This window comes from Engraulis encrasicolus, chromosome 1, assembly GCF_034702125.1.
Source record: "Engraulis encrasicolus isolate BLACKSEA-1 chromosome 1, IST_EnEncr_1.0, whole genome shotgun sequence".
NCBI lineage: Eukaryota > Metazoa > Chordata > Actinopteri > Clupeiformes > Engraulidae > Engraulis > Engraulis encrasicolus.
In genome coordinates, this window is record NC_085857.1 from 57,579,532 (window position 1) to 57,599,667 (window position 20,136).

General features: G+C 41.4%; 1 protein-coding gene across 1 annotated transcript in view; it reads left to right on the forward strand.

Moving 5' to 3' along the window:
• The window catches only part of LOC134455604 (zinc finger protein OZF-like), an 81,886-nt gene that overhangs the window by 21,283 nt on the left and 40,467 nt on the right, over positions 1 to 20,136 (forward strand). The window contains exons 2-3 of the mRNA XM_063206775.1: positions 5,742 to 5,830; positions 14,493 to 14,718. Of these exons, the coding sequence (XP_063062845.1) occupies positions 5,742 to 5,830; positions 14,493 to 14,718 (315 nt within the window). The remainder of the gene's footprint in view (positions 1 to 5,741; positions 5,831 to 14,492; positions 14,719 to 20,136) is intronic.

The window sequence follows — 20,136 nt, forward strand, 5'->3', positions numbered from 1 at the left end:
AATAACTGACAGCTTTCTTACCTGGAAAAATAGTTGGTTTGGCTAACTCCCGGGAGAGGAAAGGATTCCACATTTTGCAGTTTGTGGTCCTTGATTACAAATCCCCATCACCAATTATTCCATAATTCCACTATGAATGGTTTATTAGTGAAATGTGCACTGCTTTGGCTACGTTGCTTGCTGTTACCGTCTCCCTCCCTGCACGTGCCTGCAGCTGCATTGTAAACAAACCTCTTTCTCTTCTCACATTGTAATGTAATCACTTAATTGAATCCTAAAATTGACCAGATCACATGAGTTGGAGGTTATAAATGACCTACTATCACAATTTCAAAACTCATTATGAGTGATTTTCCAAATTTCTTTAAAACTTTTTTGGTCATAAATCTCGCGAGACACATTTGTAATGCCATGAGACATCTCGTCGATTCTAATCTTGCGAGACCTCGTCACACCCCTATTACAAGATATCAAAAATCTGTCTTCATCGTCAATGTCGTAAGCCCATGCACACCAAGTTTTAAGTGAATCGGATGTACGGTGTAGGAGGAGTTAATCACATTCCATTGTATGTCATTTTCAAAAAAGTCAAAATATCTCACTTTCTGTGGGGCCTGGCTATCACATCGTATTAGCCCCACCCCTATACGCGTTAGGGGGCATGTCCTTGTCCCCGTGCACCATCAGGGGTTAATATTTTGTATCTGAGTAGCGGTGGCCATTTTTGATTTGAGAATAAAACATAAAAAAAAATCTTTCGAAAAACAATAGGGCTTCGCACCGAGAGGGCGAAGGACCACAGCGTGGCCCTTGCACTTCGGTGCTCGGGCCCTAACAAAAAAGTTTACTATGTGAAACAAAGTTTAGTTTTCAAAAACCTTTCCCCCCCTAAACCCTCTTTTCCTTGAAGTAAAGGGGGAATCATCTTATATTCAGGGTCATCTAATATTCAGGCCAATACGATACTAGACCTACTTTTTGTCATTTAAAGTTTGAAATACACTGCAACTTTTTTGGACCCTGGAAACATTCGAAATTTGACAAGTGGACCTGTGCAGTTTCTATTTGAGCACCCCTGATCTACGCTGTACCTTGCTTACTCGGTTGGTTCCATTGCTGCTTTGCCAAACTCTGATGCCGCCTGCATACAATTTGTGACTGCCTCTTGTTGCCTTGAAGCCAGCGTTTATGACGGATGGTGCAAAAAAAAAAGTGAAGACAGCTTCCATACCACTTTATCACTCTGCTCACATTTATTCCGTGTAGAATTTGGGGTGGGTGTACATTGTTAATCATTAACGAGAGACGAGAACTTCTTTCAATGCAGTTCGAACAGCAATAAGAACTCAAACATCAAAACAATCTGCACGTACAGCACCCCAGTAAAAAAAACAAGAAATGCTGCAAGAAATGTCAGTGTAGCTGAAAAGTATATATGTTAAAGACGAAACTGGAGCTTAAATACTTTATTCTGCCGTCCAGTTGGGCTACACTTCCTGCTTTCAGCCAGCATAGCCAGCGTCACATCTACCACTCATGTTTTGAAACAAACAAACATCGTCATGTCATTCTATAAACTACTGACAACACTTCCCCTGAATATTGAAAGAAAATATTGTCATTTAGACCATTTATTTGCAGAAAATCTCAAATGGTCAAAAAAACGCATAATATGCAATGTTTCCAAATCTCAAAAAAGGCAAAGAAAACAAATTGATATTAACTTAAAAATTACAGTTATTTTATTAATTTAGAAAAATTTCAGAAATCAAGATCTGGTGGAATAATCCCGATTTGTAGTCATAGCTTTCATGCGCTTTGGTATGTGTTGCATTACTCCTTCACATTGTTACTTTATTCCAGGCCTGGTGCAAGAATTCAAACGGCTGAGCTTGGGTTGATGCCTAAAAGCCTTGCTGAAGGAAGGCTCTAAAAAAGGGCATGGGGAATTCCAAATCTGAGAAAGTGGAAGGGGAACTGGAGCATTCTTCCCAATTATTCTGTTTACTAGTTTTGACCAAAAAGAGAGTAAAAACACTTTTCTAAGATTTTACTAAAATAGCCCATCCACTGCCATTCAAAATTTCAAGCATATTGTGCCACCCTTTTAGTCCAGCGGATTGGTGAATTGATCATGCACTTTTGAGTAAAAGCATGAAAATTGGTACACATATACCTCTTCCTATGCTTATTAATATAAGCGTTGGAGGCGTAGCGAAAAATTATGAATTTTCAAGATGGCCGCCAAATCCAATATGGCCAACCCAAATTAATGAAAGTACCTGACACGTTGTTGTAAAAAGCATGAAATTTGGTACATATATCCTTCTTGATATGCTGATTAATATTAGCATTGGAGGCGTTGCGAAAAATTATGAATTTTCAAGATGGCCGCCAAATCCAATATGGCCAACCCATATTAACGAAACTACCTGACACTTTGTAGTAAAGGCCTGAAAATTGGTACACATGTCCTTCTTAATATGCTGATCAATGTTATTGTTGGAGGCGCCACGAAAAATTCTGTATTTTCAAGATGGCCGCCAAATCCAATATGGCCAACCCATATTAGTGAGAAACCATCATGCATGGTCATAAATGCCTGAAATTTGGTAAATACATACTTTATGATGTACCTATTAATGTTAGAAATGGAATTGTTGCGTAAAACCAAAATTGAAATGTTCAAAATGGCCACCAAATGAAATATGGCCGACCCATATAACAGGAATTGTATAGCAGATGAGTGAATCCATTATGTACGTAGTAAAAGCATGAAAATTGTTACACATTTCTATTTCAGCTGATTAATATTAGATGTGAAAAATATTGAATTTTCAAAATGGCCGCCAAATCCAATATGGCCAACCCATATTAACTACCAGGCACTTTGTGGTAAAATTATGATAATTGGTAGCCTACACAGTTACATCTTTATGTGCAGATTAATATTAGGAATGGAGGTATGAAAAAAATATCTGAATTTTCAAGACAAATCAAACATGTTTGACCCATATTATTGAAACCACCATGCACTTTGTATCAGGAGCATGCAATCAGCACACATACTTATTGATATGTATAATAATGTAGAAGGGTTCACGTGAGAAGTGCGTGCACGCACACGGACACACACACACGTAATAGTCCTAAAAAAGATTACTCTGGAAGTGATACTAACATAGCCTAATTTCGAAACATCAAACCCTAGCCTACTAATGTTATATATGTTGTGTTGCATATTGTGTTACAGTACATTAGTGAAACCAGGGCACAATTTGCCGCGAAAGCATGAAAACACATGTATTTTTTTCATCAAAAAATAAAAAGAATTTTCAAGTTGGCCCCACATCAAATATGGCCAACCCATAGATGTATAAATGGGCATAAAATATCCTATATTTATCTCAGTATAAATTTCTCTGTACTTGTAGTAGAAACATATTTGTAGTCTTTGATGAGTCAATAAATATTTTAGTCACATGTTTCAATGGATTTGAGCCATTTATCATTGAAATACATGTGCACAACCTTCACTCAAGTACTGTAGGTCACAAAACAAAATCTGTCCCCCCTCAGCATGGGGGTTAAATCAAATCTTATCAACTTCACCTTGCATATGATGCATAGTTTGCATACCTTGAACTACAAATACAGAAATGGGGGTTCACCATAAGCCAAATCTTGCATACCATTGTTATAGCCAAAAAATGAATCCTAATACTGTACAAGTAAACTTTCTCCATTTATTCAAGGTTTGTGTGTATCTTTTAATTAGGCATTGTTGGCAGTTTGATTGATGTTGGCCATAGGAATCTCATGCTGCTTTGCACAATCTTAGTCTCTGATCTGAAAGACAGCATAGATTCCTAGATCTTGGGCTCCATTCAGAGAGCAGGGAAGGGTGGAAAGCCGACGACTGCAGTTTGTTTGAAAAGATACAACTGACACGATTGGCTTTGGGCTATGCACATGCCAAATGAAACATTCGTAACACCCAATTAACGGCTATGGGCAATTTTAAACCGCACCTTTCCTATGAGAAATTGCATATGTAACCTTCAGAGTATCTCACTTGTGAGATCAACTGGTGTTAACCAGGCAAGACATACCCATACAAAATGCATGGGACAGGATTGCAGTTTGTTTGAAAACCTTGAAGTACAGCTAGAAGCAGTAATTAATTATTGGTTTCTTTTTTAACCATGTCTTAACCATGTCCATGAATTGACAAATCAATTGAACTCTAGCAACCCTGAAATCTTGATCCTTTTGAATTTGTAGTCATGACAGGCATATTAAACACAAGGCCTATGCAGTCGTCACTAACTGCTAGAGGTACTGTATATCCCACAATGTACCTGGAGGATTAATTAATATGGGTTGGCTACATTTGATTTGGCGGCCATCTTGAAAATTCGGGTTTTATTTGCTATGCCTCCATTTCAAATATTAATCAGCATATCAAGAGGTAAATGTGTACCATTTTTCATGCTTTTACTACAAAATGGGTGTTAAATTCATCAATGGTTTCATTAATATGGGTTGGCCAGATTTGATTTGGCGGCCATTTTGAAAATTATACTTTCTTGCAATACCTCCATTTCTTTTATTAATCTGAATATAAAGAAGTAACTGGGCACCCATTTTCATGTTTTTGCCACAAAGTATCAGGTAGCTTCATTAATATGGGTTGGCCATATTGTATGTGGCGGCCATCTTGAAAATACAGCATTTTTCGCGGCGCCTCCAACGATAACATTGATCAGCATATTAAGAAGGACATGTATACCAATTTCCAGGCCTTTACTACAAAGTATAAGCTAGTTTCATTAATATGGGTTGGCCATATTGGATTTGGCGGCCATCTTGAAAATTCATAATTTTTCGCAACGCCTCCAATGCCAATATTAATCAGCATATCAAGAAGGATATATGTACCAATTTTCATGCTTTTACAACAACGTGTCAGGTAGTTTCATTAATTTGGGTTGGCCATGTTGGATTTGGCGGCCATCTTGAAAATTCTTCATTTTTCGCGACGCCTCCAACGCTAATATTAATCAGCATATCGACTAGGATATGTGTACCAATTTTCATGCTTTTACTCAAAAGTGCACGATTAGACCCTTTTGTGTGTCTAATCAGCCGTACTATTTAACATTAATCATATTTGCTGAGATTTTACAAGGGCGCTTTGTTAATGCAAAGGAAAACATTTGCAAAAGCAGAGCAGGATTTTCAGACATTGGGGCGTTTGATGCACTCTACTCTGCATGGCCAACGGTAAGTTTCGGGGCTGTAGTTAGATGCGACCAAAGTCTTCCATTTTTTCCTGTTTACATAGGTTTACTGTATATGACCAGTGACATGAAAAAAAGTTTGGTTACGGAAATTTAAACATGGATTTTTCTTGCTGTGGAAAGTAAAGACGGGTGTCGTAACACCTGCACGCTTCGACAGTGCATTGATACCTTCACTTTAGATGCGTATGGGGCACCTGATGTTTTTTCTCCCCTCTCCCCCCTTGCTTCCGTCAACACGATTGGGGAGAAAAAACATCAGGTGCCCCATACGCAACGTGCAATAATCAAGGGTGTAGAGGGCGGTGTATGCAAGGTGATTCTCAAGAGGGGCCCTAACTGTATGGACAGACAGCAGGCGGTGAAGGCATGGAAAATGTGTTGTTCGTTCCCGAGACATAGAAAAGAACAATAATCAGTGTTGCTCTTCTTTTGCAGCTGATCCTGACGACGATAAGCTGTGTGCTCTGTGTGGAAAAACCTTCCCCAATAAGAACGGACTGAATACAGGAGAAAAACCTCATCAGGTACTACACACACACATGCACACACACACACACACACACACGTCAAGTCAGCTTTTATTGTCAGTAAGGAATGAGTAATAAATAACAGTTTAACATTTAGCACATTGACTCCCAAGTCACGTAAAAATACGTTTTTGCGTTTTTTTAATGGATTCTGAATCTGTACATTCTAATGCACATTCTGTGTGATTTTCGTAATGATCTGATAAACAGAACTGACATAGATCATGAAAACACCTACAAATTGAAAACTCCAACAAAGTCAGGATCTGGATATTTCATCATCTGTGCATTTTATTACACACAGTATTTGAGTTTTATTATAGTGAATCAAACCACTTCCTGATCACGTCACATCACGTCTCAAGTAAGCTTACTTCCTAGAGAATCAAAACATGTCCTGTCAGTGCCTTGCTAGCTAGCCTATTCAGGGCTCTAGACTAACTTTTTGCACTGGTTGCACTGGTGCGCCCAACTTTTTTTCTAGAGTGCACCAGCACAAAACTTCCAACACAAAATTCCGAACACATTCCATCGCAGTTTACAAGGTTTTAAAATGCTTTTTTTGTTGTTGTTGTTGTTGTTGTTGTTGTTGTTGTTATTGTTATTGTTATTATTTTAAATAGCTGCCTATGTTCATTGGTAAATAAATGGCTAACAACAGTAAGTTATAGGCCTACAGTCCAATAAAAAAGATAGTAGACTATATTGCAGAAGTTTAAAACTATCACATTTTGGATTTATTTTTTATTTATTTTTCATTTCAGTAATAAAATAAAATAGGCATATTATAGACACAGTCAAAACAACATGCTTAACTCGGGCATGGGCATGCTCCCCCTCCATGTGGCCAATAATAAGTAGGCTATGTACACTGGTCTTCCTCTCAGCAAGATACGGGCGTAAATAATGACAACGCAATGTGGCAATGTTAATCTCCGTCTAATAGGAAGAGATTGCTATTTCCACAGGCGTCTTCTGCCACGTCTGCTACTAGGCTATATGTATGTCTGCTATGACCACGCGACACATTGTTGCTGTGGGTCAGATTCACATAGATTCTATTTGTCATGGAGAATTATGTCTTACTTTGACTTCCTCGATGTTCCTCGACTTCCTCCACTTCTCGATGTTAAGCTATATTGAACTTATCACCGCGGCCTCATGCTGTTTGATGCTACCTGCCGCTTAAAGGCAGTGGATCACCGCAGTGCGTTTATCACGGAATGTCGAGCGTTTTATTGAGGAACTGTGCTTTTTCAACGTTTCAATGCGAGATGTTTTGCAGCCAGTGGCAAACGACCTGTTACCACCCATCGCATCTCCGCATTTTGCAATAGATGCCGTGAATCACGTTTTCGCCTTTGTCATATTGTAGCCAAGGAAACTGCCACTCTTTCCGAAAGGGATATACTTTCGCCTTTTTAGCTACGAGCTGTGGTTCAGTGTTTCTCCGTCTCATTCATCGAACATGATGGCGTTTGCTCCGTGTCAGAATAGGGCGCGGATCTTCAAATTGTTCTGTTGGTTTTAACTTGACGAAAAGTTGCCCCAGAAGTTGCCCCATTCTGACTCACCAAATGTTATATCTCACACTAGCTCCGCTATGTTCTCTTAGCTAGAGCTAATTGCTTATGTCTTAGCACTGACAGGTAGACGTGCCCAACGCTCACACACAAACTGGACTACGACCAACCAGATGAAGGCTCCGCCCTTCCTCAATTCTGATTTGTTTAAACCTCGATATGGGGCGCAGACAGAACCCAAGTAGACATTCAGAGTTGCGTTTTTCCCCCCCCCAAAAGGCTGGTCGCACCAGTGCGACCTCAGAGTCTATTAAAATATTAGGGCGCATGTGCGACCATATTGATCGCACTCTAGAGCCCTGCTATTCCTAAACATATGATGGGAGGATAAGGAGTTTTGCTGTCATCAAGATCGGTGGTTGTAATGAAAAACAGCATGCAACACAGCAGGAAGTAACCTAATTTTGGGTACTTTGGCACGTCTACTTTTATCTACAGAGCGAAAACTGCCAGTCAAGTGACATTAGCTAGCTAGCACTTCAGATGATATGGCCTGACCAGGTGATTTTTCTATCGAAATAGTTTACTTGGAAGCTACTGGAGTTGTTCTTTGGGCGTGAAGATGCATTTAGACCCTCAATTTAAACTCGGACAGTGAAAGAGCGCACCCATGACAAAAAGCCTTTTTCTCCGGTTCGAATGGGGGAAACGCTATTTCTACCTAAACCAATGCTCGCTTAGAGTTGAATAACTTCGGAATGGAATACGCTAGGAACAAACCGTAAAAACATACAGAAACCTTCTGAGATTTTGGGATTCCGAACAAGCCCTGACATGTGTCTGTAGGTTTAAGACAAAATATTCGGTGGCTGATCAAAAAATGACAAAACATTGATGAAATTGGCTGGGAGTCTACAGCTAAAATTCCAAAAAACGCCTGGTATTGAATGTGTGAACATTGAACGTTTAACACATAGGGTAAAGAATAGAGACATAATAACAGCAATAATAGACATAATCTGTCCCCCCAGGAATTCTCAGTCGTTTTTTTTTTTCAAAAAGAAAATGAAATGCCCGATGGTGCGGGAGAATTTCCAGAAAATTGCGATAAAAGTTGCTATTTTTGTAATGAAACTTGAGGGATATTTTGAATAAGCCTCTTAGCCTGAAATATCCCATTTACAGCATGGGTTTCCCACACTTGGAAGGAGCCTAAAGGACGTTGGCACATTCTACTCGTCTTGTGTGTTTTTTTTAAAATTAGGGTTAGACAGGTCATCAGCTGGGAAAATTAGGCCTTTCGTCCTACCGCACTTTTCTCTGTGGATTACTGACCAGAAGGCCTATTGGAAGAAATTAAAACATGGGGCCACGTCAATTTTTGCTCAGAATTCAATATGGCCGCCAATTTCCAAAATGACTTGTTTTCATGCATTATTACATTGTACTATAAGGTGATATTCATGAAAGATTAACTACTTTCAGCACTATTCTGTCCTATTTCCTTACATACATGTTTACAAAGGTTGACTAAACTAGAACAAATGAAAATAGAGTTGGCCACGTTGCAATATCCAAAGGAAAGTGCTGAAAATAATGATTGAAATGCACATAGAGAGTCTATGGCTGGGAGAATTAGGCCTATTGTCCTGTCAGGGTTTTCACAGTGGATTACAGACCAGAAGGCCCATTGAAAAAGATTAAATCTTGGGGCCATCTATGTCCTCCAAAATTCAAAATGTTCTCTGTTTTTCAGAATGGCAGACTTTCACACATTTTTCTCAATACTGTAGGGGTAAGGTGGGGGGGTGGGGTAATAGGGGTAATAGGGGTAAGGTGGGGGGAACCGAATGATGTGGAGGAGCGGGGGTAGGGGGCAGAGTTGGGGGTGGGGGGAATGAGTCGGGATTGAATTAGGGGGTGAGGGGGCAGAATAGTGTGTGGGGAGATGAGTGAGATGGTGGTGGGGAATAGTGTGGGGGGTTCAGGGGGCAGAATAGTGTATGTGTGTGTGTGTGGGGTGGGGGGGGTAAGTTGAGTCCAGGGGTGGGGGGGGTTGACCTGCCAAACTTTTCACATTGGTTGGGGGGTGTGCGAGTATTTTGTGGGGGGGGTGGGGGGAGAATGAGTCATGGGGGGTGAGCGTGGGGGGAAGAATAGTGGGGGTGAGTGAGGGGTGGGGGGGGGCAGAGTAGCATGGGGGGGATCAGTGAGGGAGTTGGGGGACAGAAACGTGTGTGGGGGGGGGTGGGTGGGGCAGATAGTGTGTGGGGGGGAGATGAGTGAGGGGGTGGGGGAGGCAGAATAGTGTGTGGGGGAAAGACACTAGAGCAGGGGAAAGATGAGCGGGGGATACGCGCGGGCACACACGCACGCACACTCACCCTTGCTTTGTGCAAAAAAATGTAGGCCTGAAAAACTTTTGGTCAGTTATCTAATGTGAAAAGTTTGGCAGATCAACAGCCGTTTTTCAGCAGTCAACTGTGTATGTGTAATTCAATCATTTTCTGACAACAATCCTTTGGATATTTCAAAGGGGCAAGATATATATTTACATCATTCTGTTGCCAACCTTTGTACTCATGTCTGTAGATAGGAGATAGGACAGAATTTCACTGAAAATAGGTTGTCTTTATTGATAATTATGGTCTTACAGTATTGAGAAAAATGTATGAAAGTCTGCCATTCTGAAAAACAGAGAACATTTGGAATTTTGGAGCACATTTGAGATGGCAACCAGCTGGTGAATCTTTTAATAGGCCTTCTGGTCTGTAATCCACTGTGAAAACCCTTACAGGACCTAACATACCGTAGGAGTTCATATTATGTAGACTTAACCGGTGATTGGTTACTATAGGCTTTTTTAACATCAGTTCTGTCAGAACTGTTCTGGCTTCATAAATATTCATGAAAGTTGGCGGGGGGTGATTGCACTGGATTGGTACGCGTTTACATTGCAGAGTTCCGTACATTAGGTGAGCAGTCGCCCGGAGTGGCCGCGTGAACACAATGACCAGGCTTTCACGCCATGTTAAATATCAAAAGCGAAGGAGTCCTCATCAAAACGATACCAGGCAGTTACTCATTACTCACTATTCTTGTGAATTGTAGGCCATTGAATGTTGAGGTTGGACTGTAGATTTAGCTCTAGGACTAGTACCTGTAGCCAATTCCCTCTGTCTAGCTGTGCATTCGCAAACCAGGAAGCCAATAAATGGATAGCCAGACATCCCATCATCCAAAACTACTTTCCGTTAGATTATCATAATTGCACAGCGTGCACACACTTCCAACGCGCTATGAAATCTAATGAAAGTCCTTTTGTTTATACTGTATTTCTCCCGTCAAAGCAGCTTCTCACGGAGACGTGGAGCTTCCCACATGGAAATAGCGACATATAATAGCCTATTTGGCTTTTTAATAAAACGGTCATGACCTAATGCCGTCAGACCGTTGCCGTCACAAAAACCCAATTCATTGATAACACATTCCTTGGCCAAGGAGTGTAGTTACTTTAAAGAGCATAATTGCTTGACCAATTTCCGATTGTCTAACCTACTTAACTGTAAAAACTGGTGGTAGAAAAGCCATGTTTATTTTTTAAAGTGCGGGAGTGGGGATAGATCTTTGCATATGACAGTAAATGCAGAGAGGGCAACATGTCACAGTGGAACTAGCTACCCCTTTCCAGAGGGCAGGAGACTAATCAGGTTTTTTGATGGGTGGGTCTCATCCCTCACAATTGTGAGAGCTTTTATTTGTGGTGGGTGGTGTAGATGAGTGCGTTGCAATATGCGACCTTGACTCCTCGTCCTGCCTCCTGGCCCCTCCTCCGTGGAGAAAACACATCATGATCTTTTTAAAATAAAAAAAAATCCTCTTGGTTTTGCAAGATGGAGGTCTGAAATAGTTGAAAACATAAGTCTTTGTCAAGAAATCATATTTTTTTCTGAATATTTAGTGTCATTTTAATCGGCCTGAGCACCAAAATTCTCAGTACTGCAACATGATATCACAATAGAAAAAGTATTTGTAAATCACATATTTTTGACATTTCACAGGAATATTTCTAACAGAAGTACTCAGAGGTGTATAGAACACAGAAATACTGTATATTGTTTTCTATTTTTATGATTTTTCTCATTACCGCAACATGTTTCATAAGTGGGAGCCTTGGCTATTTAACTAAAACATCATGTACCTACCGTATTTTTCGGACAACAAGTCGCACTTTTTTTCATGGTTTGGCTGGACATGCGACATACAGTATACTCTGGTGCGACATATATATGTTATATATATATATTTAATTTTTTTTTTTTTTCTCCACCGGAGAGCACTATGTGCGCAACTAGGCCTATGTTGTGTTGCCTAATACCACTGATAGAATTTTTTTTACAACTTACCACAACAAAAAATAGCATTTACAATGACGACTGAATAGAAATATACCACCCAAAAGAAGTTAATATAGCCTACTGCTGAGTTCAAGCTGAAAGTAATTAAATATGCAGCCGAAAATGGCAATAGGGCAGCTGAACGAAAGTTTGGATGCAATGGAAAACTGTTTGGGGACTGGAGAAAAGCGGAGGAAAATGTGCATGTTGTGAAAAAAAAAAAAAAGCTATCTGAAGATTCAAGGCCCACGCCTAGAAGAGCTGAATACAGGACAAATGTATTCTCGAACAATGCGCGCGCTGCGAGTCAACGGTCTTGTTACGGGCTCCATGACATTGCCAAAGAAATGAATAGAACTTTTTGCGGAAGTCAGGGACCTCGTGGATTTATCGCGTTATGCAATGCAATTCCCTCTCGTGGATTTATTTGCGCTATGCAACGCAATCGCCTCTCTATCCGAGAACGAGCGTCTGTGTTATTAAAGACAGTCAGCCGACTTCCTTCTGACAAACGAGCACAACGTGACACTACCATAGGCTACACAACATGGATGAAATCCCCATCACCTTTGATACCGTCATGGGCTGAAGTCTCAGAAAAGGGGGTAAAGAAAGGCGTGCTCTGGAGACGGAACAAAGTTGCCTCGAACCCTCCCACGGTCCAAACGCAAAACAATGCCAAAAATTGAATGTTGTTCTGACTACAGGGAAACATGGCGCGTTATCACTGTTTCTTCTTCTTTTTCTTTTTGTGGTTTTATGGCAGTTGGCAAACCATCTTAGTTGGTGCATTACCACCACCTCTGAATGCGTTGCCACTGCTTCAGATGCTGGTTTATAAAACAATGCCGTCTTTGAGCAGCAGCTTACCATGCGCCAGCTATCACAACATAGATTCCATGGATAGAATAACCTTTCAAAAATGTGTGACAATTAGTCCGGTGCGACGTATATATATATTTTTTCATCTTCAAAATGCATTTTTGGGCCGTTGCGACTTAAACTCCGGAGAGACATATAGTCCAAAAAATACGGTATATAGATTTTAATACAGATGAAATATGAAGAACTACTATTTATCCTAGTACAATTACAAACTAAATATCGTTTTGCAACATTAAAATAAATTGCAGATAAATATGTGTTGCGGTAATGAGAATAGTGGTGATCTTGCACTGATTTAGTTCCTTGGCAGGCTCCCTCCTGGTATCCTAACCCTCAACTGTTTGGGAAAATGTAGAAATATTGTATTTTATTGTATTTTAGTCATTTAATTCACTTCTGTGAACAATTTGCCTTTTCCACCACAACTTAGTTCAGGTGTTGCGGTGGATGAGAAAACTGTTGCGGAGTATGAGAAACTATTGCGGTGTATGAGAAAAACCATTGCTGAGCTGTGAAAAACCATTGCGGTGTATGACCAAAGTTCTGACTTCTCTTTATTAAAAATATGAAATAACTTATTTACACTTTCAGAGTCAAAATTTAGCCATGGATGCGTTGCAGTACTGAGAATTTCACAATAAATTGTAAAAAATATATATTTAAAATAATCATATTGTTCTCATTTTATTATTTCTAAGATAGCCCATGCTTATATGTATATAAGCCATTTTTTTCTGAATTGGATAGCATTTACTCGTTCCCCACAATGGTTTGTGCCACCTCATATGTTCGATTTCGTGAGAATCCTATGCTCAGCGTGATGTTGTCCGAGGTGTTGTTGCCGACACGCACTGCTTGTGGTGTAGGAAGTCTAGCAGCCAGATGCAGAGAGAGGTGCTGAGGCCTAGTTTATCCATTTTGCATATCGGCTGTTGTGGTATGATGGTACTGAATGCTGAGCTGAAGTCAATGAACAGCATTCTCACATGAGTCTTTTTTCTCCGGATGAGTGAGGACTGGGTGTAGAGCTGAGCTGATAGGGTCCTCTGTGGAGCGCCAGGCTTTGTATGCGAACTGGAAGGGGTCCAGGGTGGGGGGAGGGTGGATTTGATGTGTGCCATGACCAGCCGTTCGAAGCACTTCATGAGGATGGGTGTCAGTGCTACAGGACAGTCGTTGAAACAGGATGGAGATGACTTCTCCATCATGGTTGCTGCTTAGAAACAGGAGGGGTGATGGCTTGTTGTAGTGAGGTGTTGAAGATGTCCGTAAAGACATGCTTTAGTTTCTAATTATTCTTTCAGCACGCACACATTGGCAGGTCTTAAGATACGGGAAAGAAACCCAAGCAGGTTCTTTTTCTTTTCTTGTTTATTGTACTGTGTATTGTGTGCTGTGGATCTGGCTTGGCTGCTGGACACCTTCATTTCCTCTGGGATTGATAAATGAAAAACTACTCTACTCTACTTCTCTACTCAGACCTTTTTAATATTTATTTTTCTTCAAAATGCTACTATTACCATGTCAGAACGCTATAAAGGACTTTTTTTTTTTTGGAAAAGCACAAAAGCACAACAATACCTCTTAATGTATGTCCTCTACAAGTCTTCTGTTGTCCAGTCTTGCACTTTAAATGTCTGTATGAGCAATGTCTATGTCCATACTGTCTTAAGTCCATGTATAAGTACTGTCTATGTCTATACTGTCTATGTCCTTACCTAGATTAGTCTATGTCTGTATGGGAAAGCAAGAAATGTAATTTCAAATTCTTTGTATGACCAGTGCATGTAAAGAAATTGACAATAAAACCTACTTGACTTGACTTGACTACTCTACTCTACTCCTCCTCTACAGTGTGACTGCGAGCAGGCGTTGGCCGACCGGCGTGACTTGAAGCGTCACACGGGGGAGAAGCCATTTCAATGCCCGATGTGTGACGAGGCCTTTGCGCGGCGCACACACCTGGAGAAACACTCCAAGCTGCATGACAAGCCCTTCGAGTGTCCCTCATGCGGCAAGACGTTCTCAGTTGAGGAACAGCTGACCAAACACCAGGAGTCTCAGCACAGCCCACACACAGGTGAAGAAACACACACACACACACACACACACACACACACACACACCCGCACACACACACACACACACACACACACACACACACCCGCACACCCACACACCCGCACACCCGCACACCTCTCATGATCTATTTCTTTTCCACTGTAGGTGAGAAAATCAAGGGTGTAGAAGGTGGTGTATGTAAGGCAGGGGTCGGGAATTTCTTTGGTGGAGAGAGCCATGAACGCCCATATTTTAAAAATATTTTTTTGTGAGAGCCATACCATTTTTCACTATAATTTCTATGCTAATTGTGATGCACAGAAGGGAATAAAAGTAATGCTTGCATTGGGGATATGAAGGGAGAGAGCTGACGAAAGAAGAACCAAAACTAGTTGTGGAGCCGGAGACAGAGTGTGGCTATATGACTGGCATGCCTATTTTAAGTCATTAATGGAAAATATGGGACGAATCGAGTACCTTACCTCCAAGTACGGGATGATTCGGTATTTCGAGGGACAGTTGCCAACCCTACGCATTGTGTCACCGGTTATCTCGCAATTACACTGAACTGGGAAAGATGACTTACGTCAGTTGATTCATCCAAAGCGAGGGAGAAGTGCAGTGCTGCATTTATATCCATTTTCTCCACTTGATTTGCCATCATAATGGCAAGAACATAAACAGTTTCTTCATTTTGGATACAACCGTTAGCTAGCTGAACTTTTAAGTAAAACATTAGCAGATGGAATGTTATCTGACATGACCCAGTGGGCACGGCATTGTCTAATAAAACGCGTTTTTCATATCTGTACAGTAGAGTTGGGAATTTTTGCCCGAGCCCGACGGGACACAACAGGACCTGGCGGTGTTCTGTCGAGATGAGCTGCCTCGTCGAGATGAGCTACCAGTAGCCTAACTCGACAGTGGCGTCTATCTATTTATGCTGCCTCGTCGAAATTAGCTACCTTGATTTTCATTCCGTGGAGACGTTTCAATAACTTGCCGATAGAATATTGATTGTTTATTTTATTTTCTATCTTAAAACGAGCAGTGTGTCTCGTCCGTGCCTTTAGACTTTTCCAGAGAAGTTTCTAATAATACCATACCATTTTTGGACTATATGTCGCTCCGGAGTTTAAGTCGCATCAGCCAAAAAATGCATTATGAAGTTGAAAAAAACATATATATGTCGCTCCGGACTAAACGTCACACATTTTTTAAAGGTTATTCTATTCATGGAATCAGCGTTCTGATAACTTGCGCGTGGGAGGCTACTGCTCGAAGACGGCATGGTTTTATAAACGAGCAGAAGCAGTGAAAATGCGTCCAGAGGTGGCACTGGTAATGCACCAACTTTGCTGGTTCGCCAACCGCCATAAAAACACAAGAAGAACAAGAAAAAGCAGCAGTGATAACAGTGATAAAGCGCCATGTTGCCCTGTAGTCAGGACAACAATCATTCACCAGTGTTGCGTCTTTTGTTCTCATGTTTTAAAGCACGTGTACCAAGCAAACATTTCTGCTTTTAAACTGAGACGGTAGGCTATACAAAAACCAAAACCCAAACATGGCTAAATGCCCACGGAAACACAGCCAAATATATACAACGTATCTTGTATTTTAAATGAATATTGCAACGGTGTTTGAGTCCGTTTCACTTTGCACCAAAGAAACATTGCGCAGCGGAGAAAACCGCTGCTAAAATGACAGACGCGTTGCGCGCTGTCACAGCATTGATTTGCGTTTGGAGGACCGAGGCAAATTTGTTCCGTCTCTACAGCGCGCCAACACCACTGTTAAGTGGGCTGTACAGAAGTATTGACACCCTCAGCCTAATACTTGGTAGCACAACCTTTAGACAAAATAAGTGCGAACAACCACTTCTGATAACCATCAATGAGTTTCCTACAACGCTCTGCTAGAATTTTAGATCATCCTTGAGGTGATTTGAAGGGTGCGTTCTCCACATTGCCATTTTGAGATCTCTCCATAGGTTTCTATGGGATTCAGGGGTGGACTCCTACATTACGCTCAGGGCTCTAAATTAACACACGCCAACCCGCCAAACACGGGTGAAAATTCATTTTGGCTAACGGGAAAAAATAACCACCCGCCAATTTGGCTAGTAGCGCCCGAGTACAGTAAATTATTATAAACGGTAAACCGCTGCTATGACGAACGTTAGACGGCGAGATTTCCTACATTACCCATGGACACTAGCGTCACGACGTAGCCTCCCACCGTGGGCTTTCCAGTGCAGCGAGCGGCAACTCCATGTTGTTGCACGCGCCAGGATTGAAAACATTTCAGACGACCAGCCTTCTGTCAGCTACGCTCACACTGCTCTGACAGGCAGCTCTCCTCCTGTGCTCTCGTCGCTTTCGCTACAACCTTTTTAACGTCACTACTGCCATTATTACTAGCATGAACCTTGCTGTAACAGGCTGCCTTTTTGAAGCTGCGAGGGCCTGGCCGTTTCAATAACAGGACTAACGCAGATTATGCATGGAGCTACTTCTGTTCTGTATGTTTTGTGCGAGTGATGAGAATCTGGTGGGGGTTAGAGCAAGATTCTGTGTGTTGGTGAATGCTAGTAGCCTAATTGTAACAGTAATAGTAGTGACGTTAAAAAAGGAGTGGTTGTGGAACCAAATTGCGACAAGGGCAGAGGAGGAGAACTGACTGTCAGAGTAGTGTGAGCGCTCAGCGTAGCTGACAGTTGTCTTCTGAAATGTTCCGAGCGCAATGTTCTGGCGCAACTAAGTTGGAAAGCCCACGCCATCGAAATTAAAAAAAAAAGCAATCAACGACGAAGCTATGGAAGTAACAAAGGAAGCGAAGATTCCTGTGATATTATTTACCTTTAGTTAAACATAGGCTTCTTGTCATTTGTTGCGCATGGTAGAGAAGAGCTCCTCCTCTCTCCTCTCTTTTTCCTCTCATCTCTTCTCCTTCCTTGGGGTGTGCGCATGTGAGGTTTTGTAGTGTTTGGCTGAGTGTTTGGTTACTGTCTGTTATGTGAGTGGCTTGTGTGATGTGATTCACTGTTTTCAGAGGAATTGAATAAAAACTAATGAAGTTGATTAGACCTAAGTAATGAAAGTAAAAACTAAAGCAGAAGTTAAAAAATAATGAAAAAATGTATAGCCTATAATATGCCTATTATGTAGGCTAGACATATAGTATGCAGGCCTATAGTAGCCCCGTTTATACTGCGGGCCATTGGCCCAGGAACTTAGGCCCAGGAACTTGAGCCCTGGGCTTTAAGCCCAGGGCCAGAGTTCCTGACCCGTTTATACTGCGTAGGCCTGTATCTAAGGGCCAACGTAGAGGCCATAGAAACAGATGTTGCAACATTCCAAGACAAGTACGTAACAAGTAAACAAACAAACAAATATGGAGCCATTTCAGATAACTACCCTTATTTTACTAGTAATTGCCCTCACACGTAGGGTGACGACATCTTGTCGCCTTCAACATGAGGAGAATGAACGGCGATTGAGATACAGACTTATTGCAAGAGGGATCCGGTTTAAACGGATGGTGAAATTGAGGAGGCTGCGACATATGGTATGCTACACAGCTGGAAATCACAGCTGATTCTCGTAGCTACGACTTACGTATATAGCCTACAATACTGAGTAGTGTAGCACTGATATCACACATTTCCCGTCTAAGGCGGTTTAAGTTTAATAATTAGGCTACTGTAAGAACTGCACTGACCTTTTTTTTCCATCACATAAGCGATTCCATACTTCGCAATAGGCTACAGGTGTTTGTACGCAGACACTTGACTGGCAACTGCTACACGAAGCTTTCACAGCTAACGTTGCATTTACGAAAAGACAAGTATGCTGTTAGTATATCTATTTATTAGTATTATTAGTATTGTTATTATATCATTACCATTATCATACTACATTGTTTATTCATAATAGACAGTACAATATTCCATTTTCTTTGGTAGCAATCACGACGGTGCAATCACCAGTCCACTCACTCTGAAACACTACGGGAAGTAAACACGCATGTCTCCTTGTAGCTCATACAACTGAATCTGTTAGGCTACAGCTTTTACTGTAGCGCCCCCCCCCTGTGGAATAGTCGTAATTACAATTTAGGCTAAGAAATCATTACATGAATGTTATTTTAGAAGCAGTGTTCTACACAATTACAAATGATAAACGTAATAATTCGTCATCAATAACTGATTATATTAATTATTCTAAGTAGGCCTAAACTATAGGCCTTGCATGATGAATAGGCCTAGGCTACAGTCTAAGTAAACCCCTTTACATTGCAGGTCTTTTCCAAAGCTCTTAGACCCAGATCCATCCAGTCCCTTCGGAGGTCAGACAACTGGTGGACAGATATAGCATGTAATTTTTCCGAGACAGAATGGATACAGAACTTTCGCCTCTCAAGATCAACCTACTATTACATCTGCACATCCATCGGCCAGTCCATCGCAAGGCGAAATACATCTTTCCGGCTAGCCATCCCTATGGAGAAAAGAGTCGCTATTGCCATATTTCAGATGGCCAGTACATCTGAGTATCGTGTGGTTGCATGTTTATTTGGAGTGAGCCGGGCGACAGTGTGTGTGTGCCTTCAGGAATTTTGTAGAGAGGTCATTAAGAAATTAATGCCCAAGTTCATACGATTGCCTACAGCCTCAGAGCTGGAGGCCCATGCCAGCTACTCTGAGGAGAGGTGGGGCCTCTCACAGTGTATGGGGGCCATTGATGGCTCCCACATCCCAATTGTGAGGCCCAAAAAGTATGCCAGGGATTACAACAACAGGAGGGGTGGCACTCCGTTGTTTTACAAGCAGTTGTAGACGGAAAGGGGCAGTTCTGGGATCTTAATGTGGGTACCCCTGGAAGTGTACACGACTCGAGAATTTTAGGCAGATCTGCTTTCTACCAAACGGCAACAAATGGATACTTCCCAGGGAGGTTAAAGAGGGTAGGGGACATGGACATAGGATACTACATTTTGGGGGACTCTGCCTACCCTATACAGTCCCTCCAGTTTTTCGCGATTCAGCGATCGCGTGGATTCATGCAAATTCAATGATATTCCGCATAATTTCACGATGCCGCGTAATTCCTGTAAAGCCGCATTTTTCCCTCAAAATTTCAACATTCTGTGGAGTTTATTGATTTATATTTTCCTCAAAAAAAAAAAAAAGTGACTACAATACCACCGGAGACGAAAACCAATACGAAGCATTTTTGTTAATATGTCACTGAAACATTGAAAAAGAATTGCCTGCTATTTCGGAAGTCGCGACCCTCATCTCAGCTGTTCCGCGTCTCTCCTCCCCTCCCTCACACATAGCCTACACGCAGGCGTCGGTGCTGCACACTCATGACCTTTTTTTTAACAGCAGTAGCCTACTTTTCAGTGCAATCCTGGGTGGAAAAAGTATTGT